Raw genomic sequence first — 22,173 nt, 5'->3', positions numbered from 1 at the left:
TCCCTTGGGTTGTGTTTTGCCCCCACTTGGTTTGTAAATGGGTGGTAAGGGATGGGGCGGTGGCGGTGGTTGTAGCTTTTGCCAGGAGTTAAATTTTTGTGGTGCTGGGGAGCTCAGTCTGCAGGTGTGCAGAGAAGATGTGACGCTTGCTTCAAGCTTAAGTTTGATGACTGATTTACCATTTTAGGGAAGAAGAATACTTGGGAAACCAAGGTCTTTTAATGTGCGGGAGATGAGAGGATTGTGTTGTGTCTCCTGTGGAGATGAAGTTTCTAATATTGGTGAATAAAAAGAGAGGACCCGATCAGCAGAGAGATTTTACTCCCTGTTTTGGGCTGTAAGTGGTTGTGTTTGTGCACCATCAGAAACCATTTGGCCTGAACTAGTCTTGCAGGGTGTGGAAACGGGCATGGGGCGAGGGAAAGGTGGAGAAATAACGTGGGGTTGGAGAGCTAATACTGTCCAGGTATGAGAAATAAAGGTGACAGAATGACACGGATGTGGATAATGTGATGGACTGTAAAGTAAGAGGAAAAGATTGTGTGGATTTAAAAAAAAAAAAGGTCATGCGTGTCATTGCTTTTAGAAGAGAAAATTCTAAGAGCTTTTGATGGTGTCTGCCAGAGACTGCAAGAGTGGGGTTGTCACAGGTGGATTCCTTAGATGCAGATAACATCATCGTTTGGGAAGAACATACAGCGATCCAGCTGTTCTTACATACAGCTACTGTAAGCTTACCAAATAAGCACTGAAATACTTTAGACTTGCTCTCAGTAAGTATGAAGAATTCTGAGAGGAACTGATTTGTTAATCAGCTTGTCTTCTTGGATCATGTTTTTAATTAGATTAAATAAATATAGATAGAATAGAGGACTGAACAGACATGGGTTTGAAATTCTCAGTTTTAGAAGGGCAAGCTTTGAAAAATCAAGAGGATTAGTTGTACTGGAGACCTGAGGGCCCTAGAAGCAAAAGTTATGAAGCTGTTTTATGCAAAAGGTAGAATCTATTTGGAATTTATCTCCAAGAAAAATTAGGTCTGTTGAAAAGAAATTTTGCCTACCTCAAAAAGGAGTTTGGGAATAAAAACTGGGAAAAAGATGGATAAGCAAAGAAAATGAGAGATGAAGTACAATTCGGAAGTGAGAATTGACAAAAGTAATTCTGGAATTATAGGCGACTGTTTTTTAAAGCTTCTTTAATCATGTAGGTAAAAAAAAAAGAAGTAAGACCACTGAGTGATGAGGTAAAATAACCTTGACATTGTGGTGTGTTTGATCAGGCTGGTTGGAGGAGGCTACTGTGGTGGATGGATTTATTATTAGATGCTTAAACTTGTACCACAAGGAATAACATTTTGTTTCTTTTTTTTTATTTTTAATAAGAGATGGGAAACCTTGTATGTGTTATGTCTAATGCGATGCTCTTGCCACTCGACATTGGTCAGTTCCAGTATCAAAAGACTGTTAATACCCAAGTGGACAGTCATTTACTCATAGAGGAAATAGGCTAATTTTCCTTTCATATACTCATTCTATTTACTATTATATCTCTCTCTTCTATAACATGCAGTATATTTTTATGCAGACAGCTGTAACTATAAAAGTTTAAACTATTAGAATTCTTAACTTTAAGTATATGATACCTGTTATATGTGTTTGCATGTATTTTTTTCTTTTTTTTTTTTTTTTAGATGCGTTTATGTGTATGTGCTTGAGATAAATACCTAAGCAAATTCTTTGTGTCAAGGAAGGATGGCACCATCCTCCCACCCACCCAGGCACTATGTGCTGGGCTCATGGGAGGTACTTTGGTGAGAACCCAGTGTTACAAGAAAGCGTAACTATAGCCAACTTCATGCTGGCATCATGATAGACATCATCTTGAAAAAAATTCTTCTCTCGGTGACCCAGTATCTTAAGGTTGGAACTGTAGAAGCTGAGAATAGTTATTCTTTGACAGTTGGAGCAAACTGTGAGCTCAAAGTCCCATCAGCTTGACCTGATACTTGGCTCCGTGTTTGGCTGGATCAGGTAACTGCAGGCTGCCAACAATTTAGGTGAGGTCAGATCTACTCAAAAGTGGACCTAACAAAATGCGTGCATTTGTGTGCTGTTTTTGTGTTAATGCACTGTAGTGGTAGCTATGATTACATAATAACGGAAGGATTCTTCCCAAAACCGCTGTTCCTACAGCACTGAACTGATGTCCAGTCTGGCTCCCACAAGCAGGTGCAATGCCACCTACCTCTGAAACCTGTTCGTGGTTTACCCTGAGCATCTTGATGACCTGTTAGTGTTTGTTAACTTCTTAAAGCTGTAATATTTTCTGTATTAAGATTCTTTAAGTTTAAAAAAATGCAATAGCTGTTTCTTTCACATATTTATGGCATGATTTTGAATTATTTTTGCTCTGTTACATGGTTAATATTTTAAATAAAGTTCTTTTAAAACCAAATCTTTAGAATACATTTGTTTCCCTAAATCTGGTTCCTTGAAGTCTTGTGTTGGAAGATCAAAATGAAGAATGAGTATGTGTTTCAATTCTACAAAATCAATTACATGGTAAATTAAATTTTATGTAGCATTTAAAATAGACAAGCACTAACAATTGCATAAGATGTATTTCATTCAGTTTGCGTGTATGTACAGATTATAGGAACTGAAGTATATTTAAAGTTTGGCTAACAATTTGGAAAAGAGAAAGAGCTTTGCAAGTTAATTTTCTGAAAACCTTGAATCAGCCGCATTAAAAAAAGCAAACAATTATTTTTCTTCAGCATCTGATGTTAGATTTAGGTTACACTAGTTTACATTAGTTTAGATTAGATACAGGAATGACATCTTGTTCCCAAGAGACTATCTAAGTAAATGTTTGATTTTTTTAATATACTTCAAGGTTTGGAGATCATGCTTATTTTATTTTATTTTATTTTATTTTTTTACTGCAGAAGTAAGCCATTAATTATGTGGAAATGACTCCAGCATCCTCCTGTAATGTCAGCATTGAAGGTAGTTCTTGCATTGTTTCCATTATCTTAAACACTTGATTGCCTTCAAGAGGTATTTTTTGAACTTGAAAATATTCTTTGATTGACACCTTCTTATCAGGCTTGTTTAGTTTCTGACCTTGTCGTTCCATTAGAGGCATAATTCTATTAGAGGCATAATTTTAGTATGAATTTCATTACTATTTTCTGCTCTCTCTAGTTCTGGCTTTCATTAGTTTGTTATATAGTTTCTCCTCCTTGTTAGTTGTTAGTCCCTTTACTAAAATATTCCTTTTTTTTCCAGTCAAGTAAATGGATAGCCAAATAATTTTTTCAGGGTGACTGCAGGGTTTGTAGAATGAAGAAACAATCTGAGATTTCTTTTGGGTTTTTTTTAATTCTCCTTGAGACATTTTCCCTCTAGTAGGTGATGATGCATTTTTTCAGTCACTTGTTGCTCTCTGGTAAACAATGCACCATCCTACATCAATGATGATGATAGACAGCAGTTCTAAGGGAGAAAAATGTGATTGGAACAGATAAAGGGAGAAATGAAGGAAAAATATGAGCAGTATGTCTTACCATCATCTAGCAATTTTAAAAGTCCTAGATGATTTTATTTAAATCAAACTAGTCAAATCATCTTGCTAGCACAAAATCCCAAGCTGGATTTCTTTTGGAGGGGGAGGTGTCCTGGGAATCTGTGTATGATTTTTCAAAGCAGTTTTGTCACTTAGGGCAGAAATTTCACACAAGACTCAAAGACTTATTTTTAAACCATTGAAGAATTGAAAAATCATGGTCTCTGTTTTCTTTCCTGTCTTCTCACTTCTTTCAAAGCATTTCTCCCTGATGTGTTTTCTCTTTATCGCAGTGGGATTGAACCTATATTGAAGGATGGTGCCAAGCATGGGTAACAGAAAAGTGTTCCCACTATCCTCCTTGCTTTTTATGTGCTCATATTTTCTTTTGTGTGTTGTTTGCGTCTTATCCTTCACTGCTTTTGTTCTTGGCAACAAATTTCTTTTTAGGGATGATGATGTTTCTGAAAAAAAGGCATCTGGAAATAGGTTTCAAACATCTAGCTCCCATACAGCACTCTGCATGTAGATGATTCTCTGAAAACTTTGATGGGTCATGCTGGAGGTCCATCCCTGGAGCCATCATGTGGAACCGGACGTTGTGCCAAAAGAGAAGTGTTTGACAAAGTGTTGGAGGCTAAAGTTTTGTCTCTGGAGACAGAGACAATGAAGCTGTCTTGTCTCAGATCATTTCAGTTAGGAATTTCTGTAGCAGCCACCTAGCTTGCAAGATTCATACTGTAAATACTCTGGAGTTCCTTGGATCCAGCCTCTAAACCGCACATAGATTTTCTTTTGCACTTGGTAGGCAGCCCGTGGAGCTTGCATGAGGAGCCGAGAAGTCACAGTCTGGTGTCACGGAGTGAGAGGGGAAGGAGAGAAGACTTGAGCTGGAGTTAGCAGTTTTACAACCAACCACTTACTGTTTCTCAAGGTCTGCAATTTCTTGGTAATAGCAAATGCTGCATGAATGGGAGAATAAATGATTAGCTGAATTGCCAACACTGGACGGAGTAGTGACATTTCACCGTACATGAAGAAGGAGGATAATTTTCAAAATAGTTTTCCTAGAAAGGGAATGTAACCCATTCACCAGGAATAACAGTGTCAGTATTACTGGTCTGTTTCCTGCAAGATTGCTTGTACGAGTTAGCATCATTTCATGTCTACTCTGTTAGGAAACTGCTGAGAAATCAAGAATATCAGAGAAGGTTAGATTCTTTTCCTAAAAGATGTCAGCAAGTCCTTTTTTCTGTGCCTTTTTCCTCCTAATATTTCCAAAGCTTGTGGTTCAAGTCCTTGGGGAAGAAGCTCCAGACAGACTTTTGATTCAGCAGGCAAGATTCATAAATGCTCAGATCAAGTGGGAGGAAATACTAAGTGGAGTTCTGAAAATTTTTGTTTGCTTGCCAAGTTCCTAGAGAGAGAATCTACAAGAATGTTTACATTCGAGTGAGTCAGTGAACATAGTTAAATATTCAGGATTAAATGGTCTTAGACTCCTAATAGGACTTGGCTATTACAACTAGTGTTTGTGTTCCTTAACTCAATCTTATCTGTACTGTGGAAGCGTATGTGCCTTATCCAAAGTCCTATCGTGGTTGGACCGAAACCAGGGCCAGAACTTTCAGATTCCAAGAACCAAACTCAGACTGTCAGAATATGCGTCCAAATTCCTCATTGTACTTGGATTCCAGATAAGAGATTTGTGAAAGTTTAATTTAAATGTTTTGATATTAAAATGCTGTGCACTTCCTCAAGAAATAGGTATTTACAACAGTGAAGTTTTCTCCTTTATATCTGCACTTTTTTTTTTTGAAGTGCAGCTACTAAAAATGTATGTAAAGTTTTAATACCTTGGAAATAATTCTTGCTTACCTTCTTAATTTCCAAAATAAATACTGCGTTTTTTATAAAAAATTTAATGGGTAGCCATTTTAAAGTAAGATTTCTCATTGACTATATGCATATTATAAGATCTAGTAAATAAGTAACCCCAGTAACTTGACTGAAATAGCTAGGGTGTTTTTCTTCTATACCTGAAGTACTCAAATATACAGGTTTTTATCTTTTAATTTTTGATTAAAAATGCTTTTTCTTTGCTTCACTCTGGGCATACAGTGGTTATTTTACTGCAGGGAAAATTCCTGTGAGTAGGCAAATACATATTTTAAAGGTATACAGATAAAAATTATTCTTAGTCTAAGCATGATTCTTAGACTTAATAATATTTTTTTGTCTGTCTTTAATTTCAGGATCCCAGAGTGACTATGTACTCTTAAATCAGTTATGGGCTTTTAGAAAGAGCACCTTTGCAGATGCAGACGTGTGGCAATCAGTATTTACTTTTATTAGAATACATACGTTTGAATAAAAAAATAAGTAGGTGTAATTGGAGCCATCTCATGTACTGTGATAGGGCTGCATCCCTGCAGCTTGAGGGATGGAGTTGCAGGGTAATTTTGTTATAGATAAGATGAAACATGCTATAACGTTTGAGTTGTGAGGGCAGTAAATCATCTTTTTTTTTCTTGAAAAATGAGGGCAAAACTGTCAGCATATTTGTGGGACTCTGCAAAGTAGTGGACTAGAGAACCTTTTGTTAGGTAACTGAGGTGGTTAGATCCCGATGTACCTTTCTTTATACTAACAAACTTTTTAAAGTCAAACTGTGCTTTAGGGGGGTCGGTTAGCTCAGCGGGTTGAGCGCGGTACTGACAACGATGACAACACCGAGGTCGCAGGTTCGATTCCCGCTCGGTCCCCATGTGTTGCCTGGTCTAGTCGAGAGGTGGTGTCCCTGCCCATGACAGGGAGGTTGGACTGGATGATCTCTAAGGTCCCTTCCCGCCTGTGCCATTCTGTGATTCTGTGATTTTGTCTAAACAAAAGCAATAGAATTGAAATAATAGAACTTGAAGAATTGTGGGTATGCTTTATGTATCAAATGGCTTGAGGAAGGAAAGGCACAATTTTAAATTTATTTAAATTGCAAAATTCATAGTTAATAATTATTCTCTTGAGGGACGTGTCAGCTTTGTAGACTAAGTTTAGGCTAAGGATGGCCAAGAAGCAAGTGACAGATATGAGCACTGAAAATTGATGCTGCAGAATACTGGAGAGCCTTCATAATCAGTTTCACAGTGGGGCTTGTGAATCATAGAATGGCCTAAGCTGGAAGGGACCTTAGAGATCATTTTAATCCAGCCTCCCTGTCACCAGGGACGCCACCTCTCGACTAGATCAGGCAACACATGGGGACGGAATGGCTATTCACATACTTAGAATTAAATGTTTCACAACTGCAGGTGAGTAATACTGTCCTGCTCAGGCCGTTGTCATGTCTGTCCTGGTTTGAACTAAACAGAACCAATTCTATTCAGTGATTATACTTTTCAGCTGAGTCTCTTCTAGGAGGCTGCACTTTCTTAAGTTAACAGCCTGTGTTTTGCAGACAGTGTCTGCTACTAGCAGTGGTAAGGCCTGATGTTTACAGTTGCTACCAAGGATTGGTATGCAGAAAGGCTCTTGCTTATGCTTGCTCCTGCAGTAACCAAGGCCACTGTTAGATCTTGTGTGCCATGCTGGAGGTGCCAGGAAGTAAAAAGGGTCAGAAGGAAGTAAAGGGTCATACTTGTGGGGAGGAACAGGTGGGACAGGTGACCAACAAGAGTATTCCATTCCATATACATCGTATTCAGTATAAAACTGAGGGATCACAGGGGTGGCCAGCTTCCAAGGTGGACTCTGTTCTGCCTTTGAACCTGAGTTCCCAAATTTGGCTCCTATACCCAGCTCCCCACTGCCGCTGAGCCTGGGACTGCCCAGGTGCCACCTGCTCTGCAGCATCAATGGGGATTGCTATTGGGGCTGGAAGGAGTGGGACTGAATGTTGGTTCTCTATATATTTGTATGTATTTCATGATTTCCTGTTTTAGTTTTCTTTTCCAATCCATCAATCTCTCTGCCTTATTCCCTTTCTCTTCCCATTTGGGGAGGGAGTGGGGTTAATAGAGAGCTTCCATCATTTGTTTGTTGGCTAGCCCAGCCCTAACCTTTGACCAAAGGCCTTAATTAGGCAAGTTGTTTCTACTTTAAATACAGATAATGTACACCAAATCAACTGGCTGCATTCATGGTGTTTGAATGGGTAAGTATGTTGAAGAAAATAAGAGAATAACAGATGGCTTAAGAGCAAGAGCTTACCGAGTTACCCTGTATCTGTTAAGTGCTAAAGCGTGATAAATGGTGATGTCTGCTTCTCCAGGGCTCTGCTCAGCTGCACATGTGTTAACTGTCTTGGGCTGTTTAGTTCTTAGCTGCTGATCCAGCATGGCCTGGATACCCTATGGGTCCTGGATTTTATTTGGCAGCAATGTTCGATGTTGGGGATCTCCAAGGACATCTCAGCAATCGATATTAGTGTGTGAGCAACTGAATCAGCCCCTTAGTTTTTCCTCCTTGAAAAGGAGTATAACTTAGCTCGAAGTTATTTCGGTTTGGTTATGTGCATGACCTTTAAGCTTAAAGTCAACAAGGGCCAGAGAGTAGCTGGACTTTGATATATGGGTTGAATTTATCATTTAATGTTCTGAAGTAAGTGTATAAAATACTCTGTGTGTGTGTGTAGATTTGTGGAGTTTTTTAAGGTGTATGCTTAACAGTGCATATTCAGTGTAGTTGAGCTGTAGCAATTATTTGGTTTTTTACTCTTTTTAAATAATAAAAACATTATTTAGTAAATTCTAATTTTTAAACCGTTAACATTTTATAGTATTTAGATAATGAATTTCATGTGCTCTTTCTCTTTGGCCTAGGTCTTATGGTATGAGATCTGACATAGGAAACATGTTTAGTAGTAAGTTAGGTAGTTTTATAAAGCTACATTTGATATTTCTTTTAGTGTGGCATTCCTCTGAAAAGTAACTATGAAAAATGGTATCTTTGTGTTGGATGTTATTCTGCCTGTAGTCAGAATTTTGCAGTCATTTAATGTGAAAGAGAAACAGATTTTTAGCATTGGCTGAATCAATGTACCTCAAAGAAAATGATGCATATAATTTTCTCACTTATTGAGTAGAAGAAGCTTGCATAGCTTCGGAGCTGCTTGCTCGTTTTTGCAGTTTCGCTGAAAATGGGGTTGCATGGCTTTATGTTAGGAAGTAATTAAAGAATAGTAGAGTTGTGCATGTTTATTTGTGAAGATCTGAAAATCTGTATCTGTTGATAATGTACGTGATAGAAACTATACAAGTAATTTACAATGTTGGCAGTACTTTTTGGAGCAGAGTGAATATTTTAACAATTCTTAGTAAACCTGAAAAGACAACAGTGTTTTTCTAATATTGGTTTTCAGAACGAAGCTGGAATAAAAGCATTTGAAGGCTTAAGCCAGAAGTTGAAAGCTTTGACCAGTATGCTCTTTCTTTGCTGAAAGGAATGTCTTGAAAAATTTTATCAGCAAGGTTCTGTATATCATTGTACTCTAATAAAAAGACATTGGAGTATTGTATTTAATGAAACTTCTTGTTCAATCCAATCACAGTCTGACTAATTTTACCTCTTGTTTCTTTAAAAAAATGTTTTGTTGAAGAGTTACTATTTTAGGGAAGAATACAGAAGAGCAGAGTCTGTCTAACTGATCACTGCAGTTAAATATAAAACCAGAACTGAGTGAACTTTGTGTTTCTTGTTTTCCCACCGCACAGAAGCAGATAGTTCTAGTTTAATATTAAGTGTCTGTAGTTCCATGAAGTATTGTTGCAGCAATACAATATGGTGATTTTAACCACAGTTCTCTCTCTGCAGGGTGACAGAAGCACAAATCCATATGGAGGATGACTCTCCTCCTTCTCAAGGAGTCAGTGTCAAGGTCAGAGTGCAAATTTGCATTGAGAATTCCCTACTGCTCTACTCAAGAGGAAAATGCTTGGTTCCGTTTAGTAGTAGCTCAGTACATGTTAGTAGCTCTCAAACAGAATATCAAAGCTATAGGTAGAAAAATGATACTAGCAAAACAAGTGTTGCTTATGTATTCTACAAAATATTAGGAGAACAATATATTAATTTTAATTCGGTTGAATTGCTCCTTTGGCTTACAAGATTACATGTTCTAGCCTCATATTTCAACAACATAAACTTACTAGAATTAACTTTTGTAGCATAATTTGAGGCAAAAACTTTTTTCTATTTTCTTTGAATGCTTTGCATGTGAAACATCATTCAGATTTTGAGCTTAATGATGATGCCTGTTAAGGTGATCTGTATGACACATAAAACTGAATAACCAGCTTTCAAACTGATTGCTGAGGTCAAATGAAGCATAGGAGATTTAGGAATTCTTGAAGCATGTGCGATACACCTTTGGGGTAGGTAGATGGACCATGTGAAATCTAAAATTCTGGTCTGACTCTTGTCTTTCATGACTTCGTGCAATACAGTGATGGAACGGATCACCTATGGGATGTGCATATTGGCATGCTGATAGTCAAGCTGTTTTTCCTTTTAGGGGGGACAAAATATAGTGGAGAGATGTGGAAGGGGAGAAAATCTTGAAAGATGAGAGAATATTCCTTACCAAGTTGAATGTAACTAATAATTTCAGAGACAGGATTTAAATTATGGATATTTTTCAGTCTGATCAAGTTTACTGTTTTTCTTTTTGTTTTAAAAAAAATCAATATCATAAATTCATTGGTTGTTTTCTATAGTAGCAGTTTGTTTTTTTCCCTTCAGAGTATTATTTTAGTTTTAAGAATTGCTACAGTTTGGGGCTTTCTAACCTGTTAATTATGAGGATAGAACATGAGTGCTTTGTAGAAGGAGATTACAAAAATACAATTCCATTTCAGTTGAATAGGTTCTGACCCACTGTGCACTTGGAATTTAGAGCCCACATTTTAAAGAAACCAATATGTTATTCCAGTAAGGGAAATCTGTACGATGGAAGGACATCCTGACTGTTCTTTTAAACCTCACACTTCATCAGTCTCAAGCAAAAGCGGGATGTGCTTTTGTGATCCAACTGGAAGAGTAGTCTGTGAGGCTTTCAGTATTCATTACTATATTTTAAAAGTGCCTAAAATCCTCTGTAGCGTTAACGGTAACGTCGTGACATGGAACATACTGTTCTGCGAACAGCAGAAGCCTCGTTCCATATGGATTCACGTCCTTCATTTCTTATAACCCTGGTATGTGTCACAGAGGACAGCATTTGCTAGGACTAGCTTAGACCTACTTGTTCGCTGGCTTATTTCATAACATACGTGTCTGATTGTCCATCTGCCTGCTGCCACATGGATTGTGTCAGTGGAATCTTAATTCCTTTCACTTGCAAATTTGGCTGAAATTGGTCAGTTACTTGGTGTGAGGAGATGGGGAAAGAAATGGTGTGATCGAAACGACAACTTTTCTTTAGCGAACATGACCCAACCCTACTTTCCCTTCCACAGAACCATATTATAAAGAAATGTGTGATTAAGTGTTATTTGTTTGAAGATTTTAATTCAGGATTAATTTAGGGTTTACTTCTGTAATTTCTAATTTACCTCTGTCATTTTTTCATAGTAAGTGATACTAATCAAATAAGCAATATCCTTACAACTGACGTACCGTGCTTTAGACTCCAAACTAGAATTTATTCATATCTGTGTTTCAGTCAGAGCTAGTAAAAGTTATATTCTGTAGCAGATCATTTTGTAAGTCTGCTAATTGCTAGAAATAAACTAACGATACAGTCCTCACTGTTACGTGGTGAACTATGTGCTGCCTGTGATAGACAAAAATCTATTCTTACTTTACCTTCTGATCTGGCAAGTAACGCAGCTTTTCTTTCATGTCCGGAGCCTGTTTTAATTTCATTAAAGAAATCTGATGCAAGCTTGATGCAAAATTTGCTATTAAATTTTGATACTGCAACATTTTTCTGATTTATTACTAAAACAATAGAGATGTTACGTGAGATTCAGATATTAGCTTGATTAGTTTTAATGTCTGGAGAGACTTAACATTCTTTTGCTTTAACTACAAACTTGTCGTTGGTCTTCTGACAAACTGGAAAGTGTTCAATTATCTCTTTCCTTTTATTTTGTGCCTCCTTACATAAAATGCGGGTATTCTTAGGAAGTTGTCAAAGATTCAATAATTGTTGAAACACAGAAGTAAATTTCAGAAGTAAGTGAGAAAGGATAAAGTTTCTAAAATTTTCATATTCAATATGTGAAAACGAATGTGTATGTTTTTTAAAGACAGGTATATTTTTGGGCAGATTTTTCATATAGTTTCTTCTTTTAGCAGTGATTTTAGCACCAGAGGAATTATTTTCAAGTTTTGAATGCATATTTTAAAGACAGGTATGTTTTTGGGCAGATTTTTCATATAGTTTCTTCTTTTAGCAGTGATTTTAGCACCAGAGGAATTATTTTCAAGTTTTGAATGCATACTTTACACTCTATATTAGAATCCTGTACGTTGAATTCTGTAAGCTAGCAATTATGTTGTGTGAATATAGTGAAAACATGACCTCACCATTTGACTTCTTACATGGTACTTTTCTCCATATATGATCCTTTCTTTCTGGATCATGATATATTTTATTTTAATGGCTTCCTCCCTAGTATTGTTGTGGGATTAAAATTATGGTTTTGTGGTAGAAAAGGGAGATGGTAGTGTTTCTCTACATTTTTCCTTTTTACTGTGCAAAGGTATACATTTCTCTCTGTCTAGGTATTTGATGTAATTTTTTGTGATATCAGGTTTTGGAAGCAACATTATTATCAGCCCTGAAGATGCTTGATGTTGGGAAATGGCCAATTTTTTCTCTCTGTTCCCAAGAAGAACTCAAATTAATTCGTCAAGCCTGTGTATTTGGCAGTGCCGGTAACGAAGTGTTGTATGCAACTGAAAATGATGAGGTAATTGTCCAAGAGTCCGTATGAATATGACATATTTAATCATTTATGGCACAAGTTATTCTGAAAGCCACTAATATGATAGGAAACCTAGAAAAAAATGCATGGGAAAATGTGTGATCATTTGCATTGCTAATAAAGTATTTTAAATTCAAATAAATGGCTTCATACCACAATCAGAGGATGAAGATGGAGTTAGACATTTCTCAAAGGTGCATAGTGACAGGATGAGAAGCAATGAACACAAGCTGGAGGATGGAAAATTCAAGTTCAGCCTTAGGAAAAAAAAAAATACCATGGGAATGGTTAAATCCTGGAAGGCTTGTGAGGTCTTTTCCTTGGAGTTGTTCAAGACTTGACTGGGCATGACCTTGAGTCAACTGATCTATTCAGACCTATGTTGAGCAGGGGGTTGGACTGATTGCCCTTTGGAAGAGGTCCTCCACTCCAACATGATTTATAATTCTGTGATTCTTTTATAACAGGTTTTTGTGCTTGGCATGAACTGCAGTGGGTGTTTGGGAACAGGTGACATGCAGAGCACTATTGAACCAAGGAGGATAGATTCTCTGTGTGGCAAAAAGATAGCCTGTCTGAGTTATGGAAGTGGCCCCCATGTTGTTCTTGCTACAGAAGGTAAAGTATGATCTCAATACTGCTTTTTCAGTCCACTTTAATTAGTCTAGCAGGTGTGAAAGGTCTGTGCTGGTAAAACAAGAAAGAGAGTTGGGATAGACATTCGGGGCTGTCAAGTCCAATGTCTTTTCATTGGTAAACATGACATGTCAGCTAGCTCTGTGCATTGCTAGTTCTTTTCAAAAGTTTTTCAAGCTCTACTTTGACCTTTTACTACTTTTGGAAGTTTTCCAGTTAAGTTTGGAACTTCTGATTGCTTTTGAAAACCGTTAGTGGCTACATCATGCCTATATGTTCTTGTGCCAACATTGTCCTTTAGCTAAAATGCATCTTTTCGCACCTATACCTTCTTTTAGATGTGCTTTAAAGACTGGTTATATTGCCTCTTAGCATTCTGTTTTCTGTTGTCTCATTGACACTATTATCCACATCATGCTAGTGGCCTTCTGTTCATAGTTAACTACATTATTCTTGAAGACAAATGACTAATACTGTGTTCCCAGTGAGGTTCTGTTAGAACGTGACTGATGATGTTGACGTCTATCTCTCTCCATTGATGAGAAGAAATATTTTTGAGTAGTTGAGATTAAATGACTGAAGGTAGATGAGGGAAAATGTGTTGTCAATGTGTGACACTTTATGTTCAATTACATTCCACCATTTTCTCTGCTCTTCAAGGTAGACCATTCTGGCTGCTTTTTCTATATGTAGCTGTATTATTCTGAGCTTTGTTGCTGGCGGATCTCACTGACACACTCAAACGCCTTACCCAGATTATAAATTGAGGTATTGGAAGAGAACATATCCAGAACTGATCCTTGATATTTTTACTCATAACTCCATTCACATGAATAACTTCCATTCAGCACAGCCTCTTTTAACCTACCTTTTGAGATCCGTTAAGTATTTCACAATTCTTGTGTCGATTACTATGATTTGTGGTTTACGTTGTGTGTTTTTCATGTGGCTGTTTCCCCTTTTATTCAAATTTGTATTATCGTGTTGGTGCAGTGAAGAGAAGGTTGTTTGCTTTGATGAGAGAAAATTATTAATTTAACCTGTTAGTGTAGAAGAATACCGGTTTAGCACATTTTGCCTTTGCAGTTCTGATGGACCCCTTCTTAGGGATAAGGACTTTGGTGAACTCTTTAGAAATCTGATGGAGATGTAGGTCAAACCCAGCTCTCCTGCAATAACGGCATAATTTAGGTTTAGAAAATGATGATGATAGACAAAATGAAATTAGGACAGCTATTTGTCAAGTCGTGCGGTAATGTAGCTGGAGGACACTTGATTTGAAACAGATGAAGGGAAGTGAGTATGAAAAAGTGTTGGCTTTGTAGATAACGGGACAATATATGTACATTAAAGAGAATCGGAAGTACCTGGTAATATCTGTACTCTAGTGAGTACAGTGCTTTGGAACTGGAAAAAGGGACCAGGCTCTTGTTTGCATTAAACAAGAGCTTTCTTCTCTTGCCAGTTGGAGACAGAATTTTGTACTAGGTGGACCATCGGTCTAACCCAGTCAGACGTTTCTTGCTTTCTTAATTTTGCTAGCATGATTCTCAAAATGCAGGATGTGAATAGTATGTTTAAATAGTAATAGTATATTTATTAATAAGTAGTAATAATTTTTTGTTACAAGTGTCTTCATGTATGTTGTAAAGGAATGAAATCTTGTTTTTTGAATTTTCCAAAGTGAGAAACAGTTCTAGGGCATAGACCAGAAATTTTGGTGAGTGTCAGTAACAAAGAAATTGAAATTGAAAGAAATTGAAATGAGGAATTCTGGCTGTCATTTCGGCTTTTCCTCTCCTATATTGCACCATGTCCTTTCTGTTAGCTGTGTAATTTCCTTTACTAAGATTATGACGACACTATCCTCTATGTGAAGGTAGCATTGGTATGTCTATGGACTTAAGAGCCCCAAAGGGCATTATATATATGTACTTAAATATGTATATTGTTATTTTATTTGATCTTTCATCTTGTAATTTTATGTTGTGTACTCATTGGAAAAACAGAGATTTTAAAGCAACTTTTTACATTTTTATTATAGAAGGCGAAGTGTATACGTGGGGTCATAACGCATACAGTCAGTTGGGCAATGGTACAACAAATCATGGGTTCGTTCCTTGTCAAGTCTCTACTAACTTGGTGAACAAGAAAGTCATTGAAGTTGCCTGTGGCTCTCATCATTCTATGGTGTTAACATCTGATGGAGAGGTGAGAATAGCTGGAATAAATCTGTCTTTTGTCTTAATGAAAATCATGTCTATGCGAAACAGGAAAACCTTCTGCACCTAGAGCATTAGACATTGCTTCTTGCTGTTCTCACAGTGCTGATGCAACACGAATGTTTGATACAAATGGAAAACGTGGTAGGTTCTAACTGCTTTGAAGTACATGCAGAACATTGATTTGTAATAACATCTGCTTGTAATAACAAATCGTAAGTTCTTTGTAGTGGGCAGCTGGTTCCTTCCTGTGCTGTACTCTACTGTAAATGCTTAATGCTGTTAAAGCCGACATTAATGTAAATCACGTTCATGTAAGGAGTTCTGCCCACCAGAGTAAAAAGTTTTCTGTCATTTACTTTGAGGTGCCATTTGTGTCCAGTTGGCCATTTGAGTTTGGGTTCTGGAAAACTAGCACTGGATTCTTCCAGCATTAATGCAACTGTCATGTTGCCTCTTACCTTTGGTTGGAGGAACTTAAAAGAGAGGCATATGTCAATATTACGAGTGACATATTTTTGACAGAAACAATTAAATTGTAGATCTATGTATCTTCTGAGATCTTTAAAAAAATACGTTCACTTAAACTCAAAATTTTTTTAATGCGTTTAACTTTTTTCTTCTATTGAATATATACTTTGAACTGTATGTTTTGCAGCCTTTTTTATGGCAATTCTCTTGCAACAGGTATACACATGGGGTTATAATAATTCAGGCCAAGTTGGATCTGGTTCGACAGCTAATCAGCCTATTCCTCGAAGAGTTACCAGCTGCCTACAAAATAAAATAGTAGTTAATATCGCTTGTGGACAGATGTGCTCCATGGCTGTGGTGGAAAATGGAGAGGTAAGAAATTTTAAGTGAATTTTCGGACTGGATTTTACTTTATGTAATATCACGTGATGCAGATCATTTCAAACTTGTCAGTAATGAGCTTCTACTCAGAGAAGAAATATACCTTTCCAGAGTCTCTCAAACTACCAGCTTATGCTAGTTGTAAAAACCTTTGTCAAAATTGTCCTGTGCATTCTGACATACTTAAGCACATCTTCCTATCCATGCTGTTATGGTTTCTCCTTTAGAAAGGAGGTGCAGTGAAACAGGGGTGTTCACTAACATTTGGGTTATGGCTTTTTTGTTTATGAGATTATGCCTAAAGTTTAGCAGCCGTTACTTTGTATCCACTGCCAAAGTTGGCTTTGAGTTAAAAGAATTCAAGTATCAAATTTCAGATTTGCTTGAAAAAACTCTTGTGAAGTAAAAATAGCATTGTGAAGGTCAGGAGATTTTTGTAAATTCGGGGATTAGATCATGTCAAGTATATATATATATGTAGCATTTCGTGCTGGGTTAGTTTTCTCATAAAATAAAAATAACAAAGTTTGTATCACTAATTTACTGACTTTTTAGAGCTGATATTAGATTCTAGCAAAACCAAAAGTGCTAATTAATACATTATCCCACTGCTGTCTTTAGCATTTACAGAAAAATAAAATATTTTCTATAATATTGTCAGTGAATGCTATTTTAATTTTCAGTGCTCGTATATGCACACTTTATCTCAAGAGAAAAGAGAGAAAATAAGTGTGTTGCATATATTTATTCTCCTGCAGTACCCCTTGAATCCCTTGAATCATGCTTTATCCTCATTGACAAGATATGAAGTAGTTGTAGTGGTTTACTTTGTATGAAGATTTTGGGCAGCCTACATCCTCTCAGGCTCCATCACTCCAAGAATTTCTGTTTAGAACGAAGCAGTTATGGACTGTTTGCAGCAGAACATATGTCACTGAAATTGTTAAAGCTCAGTATTTTCCTTTTTTCTTATGTTCAGCATAAAGCTGTTAACAGCCTACTCAAACTGTTGTCATAGCTTCCACTTCATACTTGGTTTTGTGTTTTTTCTTTTCTGTTAGAGGATTTTTGAACAAGGAGCTAGCTCTTTGAAAAAGGGAAGTATTCATGCTGAATGTGCTGGGAAACAGCCGTATGAATCACTTATTTTCTACTCTTCATAATAAAATATTGTAGTCTTACGTAAACTAACTCTTAAAGAGCAACGCGAATACGGAAGTTTAGAATTTCAGATGGGCATGCAGTCGGTATTCTAAACAAAAGCAGCATCTGAAAGTGCATAAAAATGCATGTGTATGTACATACACATACAAGGAAGAAATTCTTCACCATGACAGTGGTGAGGCACTGGCACAGGTTGCCCAAGGAGGTTGTGGATGCCCCATCCCTGGAAGTGTTCAAGGCCAGCCTGGATGGGGCTTTGAGCAACCTGGTCTAGTGGGAGAGAGGTGTCCCTGCCCACACCATGGGGGTTGGAACTAGATGATCTTCAAGGTTCCTTCCAACCTTAACCATCCTATGATTCTACGATATTTGTGTATATATGTACTTTCATATCGGTATGTATACATGTGTGTGCGTTTATGTGTATCTACATACAAACTACAGACCCCAAGGTATGGGGACAGGAAATACTGAAGACAGTTATTATTGTAACTCTGAAGGAGTTGCATTGCTTTTGTAAGAAGTAGTTAGTAGCAAACAGTTAAAATCCCTCTCTTTATTTCCAAGGTCTACGTGTGGGGTTACAACGGTAACGGCCAGCTGGGACTGGGCAGCAGCGGCAATCAGCCGACACCATGCCGAATAGCGGCTCTGCAAGGCATTCGCGTACAGCGGGTATGTGCGAGCTGCTCCCTGTCAAACCCTTTAGGAACATCTGAAAATACGCTAAGGCGTGGTCTGCGTTTAAAGGAGGTAGTCCTTTATCTCTTTGTTCAAAGCACTGATTATCAGAATGGAAAACACACATCTTAAAACGGGCCTCTGTCAGCAAGGGAGAAACTGTGACCCTGTGGAGTTCAAGTGGGCATTTTGCCATTAACTTCAGTGAGGTCAGGATTTTTACTTAAAGAGGACTAAGCTGTTTGGTCTTTTTTTGTTTGGTCTTTTTTTCCCTTGTGAAACTTAATTAAAACCAAACTTTAGTAAATAAGGAAACCTTCATAGGCTACCCCATTCTTCTTTAACCCCCCTCTTTCTTTTCAGCAATTTGTCTTTCTGATGGACTGAATACTGCTTTTAGAATTGCACTACACAGTGACTAACTGGTGTTTAGAGTCTGAACAAATTGTTTCCAACTGCTTTTGGTCAGCAGTTGGTGTGATTCCATGGTTAGTCTTGATCTTGGGTGATTATTACACTTTACTAAATAGCTGGGCTGCCGTCAGTGTAACTAGCAAACTCATAATTTCTTTTTGCTAATAAAAAATATTTAAAGTAACTACTGAACTGTTACTGAAAGTTTTCTATTTATCCAGAATAGAGGATATTGTCAGGAAAATGACACATTCTGCTAGAAAACATTGGTTTTGTGACCTAGTAAAAATTTACAAGTGTTTTGAATTTGGGATCCTATTTATTACACTTACTTAGGGAAGTTAGGATTTTCCTAAATCTTTTAAGATAAACACGTTTAATTACATAGTTTTACATTCAGTTCCTAGGATGTAGACGGTAGCTTTGGTAACAATTGCTGTGGGAGAATAACATAAGAAAATTAATATTATTTTCCCCTATATTTATTCTCCTGTTCAGAGAGTGTGAGTGCTCCAGTACGTTTGACTCAGATCCTATTTCCATCCACTTAATTCACTTGATATCCATTAAATAGCGGAATTAATTCCAGTGGTGGAAGTTATCAGAGGGTCTGGTGAGTGCTGGAGCTGGTGCAGGGAGGGGACAGTTTGGTGTGGCTGTCAGACAGAGGGGAGAGGAGCAGATGGGGAGACCTTCCCTGATTTTGCGATGGTAAACTATTCACCTTGGAGCAGTTGCCCATGGAGCAAGGTCAGTGCAAGACAGATCTGCCTTTTTTCTGCATTTTTTTCTGTATACTGTTCACATTTGTCATAGAGCTTTCCTCCTTTCTCGGTTTCTAGCTGTTCTTTACCTGTCCTCTTGAGATCATCTGGCAGGGTTCCTCGCTGATAAATTTTTCTCTCAAAGTCACCTCATCTAGTTTGCTTCCCTTTTTAATAAGCTTATCTGTATTTGTATTTTTTCTTGTAATTTTTTACACTGGTATAGAATCAATAACACTAACTTATAGCACAATATGTATCTATCTGTATTAATTTACTGTCACATAAAAATGAGATTTTTCTTTTTGTTATTCCTTTTACAGGTTGCCTGTGGCTATGCACATACATTAGTGCTAACAGATGAAGGTCAGATTTACGCCTGGGGAGCCAATTCATATGGCCAGTTAGGTACTGGGAATAAAAGCAACCAGTCTTACCCTACAACAGTTATTGTGGATAAAGACAGGTAATATGGTCTTGCACTCAGACATTAGTTGGTGTACTCTCAGAAGAGCTACAGAAAATTATGGCATTTTTAATGTATTTTTTACACCGTTTCTTCTGCTAAATATGAAGACAATTTACACTGAAAGTTCTGAGCCTGAATGTGCTATCTTCTGCTTTGGCTCACACTGTACTTTATAGGCTTTAATTGCAGTTTCTCTTCAGTCGTGTAGTTTCATTGTTTGAAGTCAACAATAAAAGCTTTATTGTCTCTGAATATAAATTATATTTTAATATGCTACTTGTAACAAGAAGCACACACAGAAGAAGTGAAGAGTGGACATCTGCAATTTGAATTATTTCTACTATTAAATCCAGCTCATAACCCAAGAGAGAGAGAAAGGGAGGAGTTCTTTCTTGATATTGTGGCATGAAGATTAAGCTTAAGTTAAATATTTTTCTGTAAACCATTAATGGGTAGTAGGGCAGTTATTTCTTTTGCTAATGTGGCCAGAAATCTGAATCTATTCCTTACAACTGAGGTCTTGATTTTGGCCTCCTGTTGTGAATAAGTGTCCCTCTTAAGCTTCTGTCAATGTACACTGTTGTAAAGAAGAGGCAACTCCTCTCTGGTGATGAGACATGGCCTGGTTTTAAACTTTGCTATTTCTCTATGTGTGTTTGTCCTTTTGCTTAAAACATAACTGATTTTTTTTCCAGGCACTTTGGCTACAGTTAAAATGTTACCACATTTTTAATATAAGTTTTAATGTTGCGTGTTGCCTTTCCATTTTGCTGGCCAGAATATGTGTTCCTGGTGTCAGTGAGAATATTACCTCGCTAAAGCCTACAAGATTTGTATATACAACTTTAAACAAGTTGTTTCTGAGCTATTTTCCCCAGGCAGCTGGGAAAACAAGTTAACAAGCAGTAGTTCAGACTGCAAAACAGTGAATTGTGTAATGTTGGTACATGGTGGGAGTTTTGAAACATTAGGATTAGTGAGATAGCCTAGCATAGCTGAAATACACTTAGAAACAGCTTTTAGTACTGTTTGGTTCTAATTTTTAATTTTCAAAATAAAGGTCCATTATATGCTTGTGTGAGTAATGACACTTCAGTATTTTAATTACAAGAACTGTGTTTAAATTGTTTGTTTATAACTGTTACCAGTAAAAAGTTGGAAAAACCTTTTCGTTAACTTTTGCTTATAAGCCAAGATACAAATTCCTTTATTTTTTTTTTTAAAATGCCTCCTCATTTCTTTCTTTATCTTCTCCAAGTGCCCATTCTCTACAGCTTAATGCAGCCATTCACCTCACTGCCCACCACCACCGAGGACATTCAGAAAGTGAAATTCACCATAGCTTTTTTTGAGGGAGCTGAGGGGGTCGGTAGAGCGTGTGCTGCAGGAGATATATTGCTCTGCTACAACAGTGTCTCCTCACTCCCAAAATGCATTTTCACTGAGGGACTTTCTGAGTACACACTGCTTGAAGAAATGTTGATAGCCCTTTTAAATTTGCTCTTTATGATTGGAAAACAGTCTTGCAAGTGCACATGTGCTTAGAAATATGTTTTACACCAGAGGTAGCATGCATGCTTCACCGCATTTTATTCTTATGAGAGTGACTTGCTTTTTTTTTTGTTTGTTTGTTTGCTTGTAAATTCAGAGTTATAGAGATTGCAGCCTGCCACTCCGCTCACACATCGGCTGCCAAGACCCAGAGCGGCCAGGTGTACATGTGGGGCCAGTGCCGAGGGCAGTCCGTGATCCTTCCCCACCTCACTCACTTTGCCTGCACTGACGATGTCTTTGCTTGCTTTGCCACCCCCGCTGTTATGTGGCGGCTTCTATCAGTAGGTGAGCTTAAATACTTTTTGGTTTGATGTCTTCTAAACAGAATCATTAGTGCATAGAACAGTTGCATGTATTTGAAGCCTTAAACTTTGTTTCTTGCAAAAATTTATGCTGAGAAACATAATCATTATTGCATTTTACATATGCATAAATGGTAGTATGGAATTGTAAAAACTGCTGAGACCTCATGTTAGTGTTAAATGATTGCCTGTTTTATTGACAGGGTTTATTTCTGTGGGGAAATACTTTGGGTTTGGGCTGAGATTTTTTTTGCGTAACCACTGAATGTTACTGTAAAATGACCACAGGTGGAGAAGGTGAGTTTGAATTTGAGGACTTGAGGAAGCTGTGCAGAATGTTTAGGAACCCTGAAGCTTTCTTTAATAACCTTAAGTAGACTGCTAAGAATTGAGGGAGCCAAATTCCCATGTTCAGAATTGGCCAATTCCCATGTTCACAATTTGCAGACAGGCACTTGGAGTCTCATCACAAGTGATCACGACCTGGACTTTTGAAGAGACAAGTTGATGGATCTCAGATGTTCAATATGAGGAAGCACTTCCTCACAGAGAGGGTGCTCAGGCACTGGGATGCACTGCCCAGGGAAGTGGTGGAGTCACCGTCCCTGGAGGTGT

The 22,173-nt window shown here is 37.5% G+C and overlaps 1 protein-coding gene across 1 annotated transcript in view; it reads left to right on the top strand.

The window, feature by feature from the left end:
• Nucleotides 1-9,394: 9,394 nt before the first annotated feature.
• RCBTB2 (regulator of chromosome condensation (RCC1) and BTB (POZ) domain containing protein 2) overlaps nt 9,395-22,173 on the top strand; it is a gene marked incomplete at its 3' end in the record, with an annotated part of 21,437 nt that continues 8,658 nt past the window's right edge. Inside the window, exons 1-8 of the mRNA XM_009878170.1 lie at nt 9,395-9,442; nt 12,324-12,482; nt 12,965-13,115; nt 15,178-15,344; nt 16,043-16,201; nt 17,942-18,049; nt 19,557-19,699; nt 21,351-21,541. Of these exons, the coding sequence (XP_009876472.1) occupies nt 9,401-9,442; nt 12,324-12,482; nt 12,965-13,115; nt 15,178-15,344; nt 16,043-16,201; nt 17,942-18,049; nt 19,557-19,699; nt 21,351-21,541 (1,120 nt within the window). The remainder of the gene's footprint in view (nt 9,443-12,323; nt 12,483-12,964; nt 13,116-15,177; nt 15,345-16,042; nt 16,202-17,941; nt 18,050-19,556; nt 19,700-21,350; nt 21,542-22,173) is intronic.

Source organism: Apaloderma vittatum, unplaced genomic scaffold, assembly GCF_000703405.1.
Source record: "Apaloderma vittatum isolate BGI_N311 unplaced genomic scaffold, ASM70340v1 scaffold22491, whole genome shotgun sequence".
Taxonomy (NCBI): domain Eukaryota; kingdom Metazoa; phylum Chordata; class Aves; order Trogoniformes; family Trogonidae; genus Apaloderma; species Apaloderma vittatum.
The sequence above is the reverse complement of the archived record's forward strand: the minus strand, read 5'-3'. Positions and strand labels throughout refer to the sequence as shown.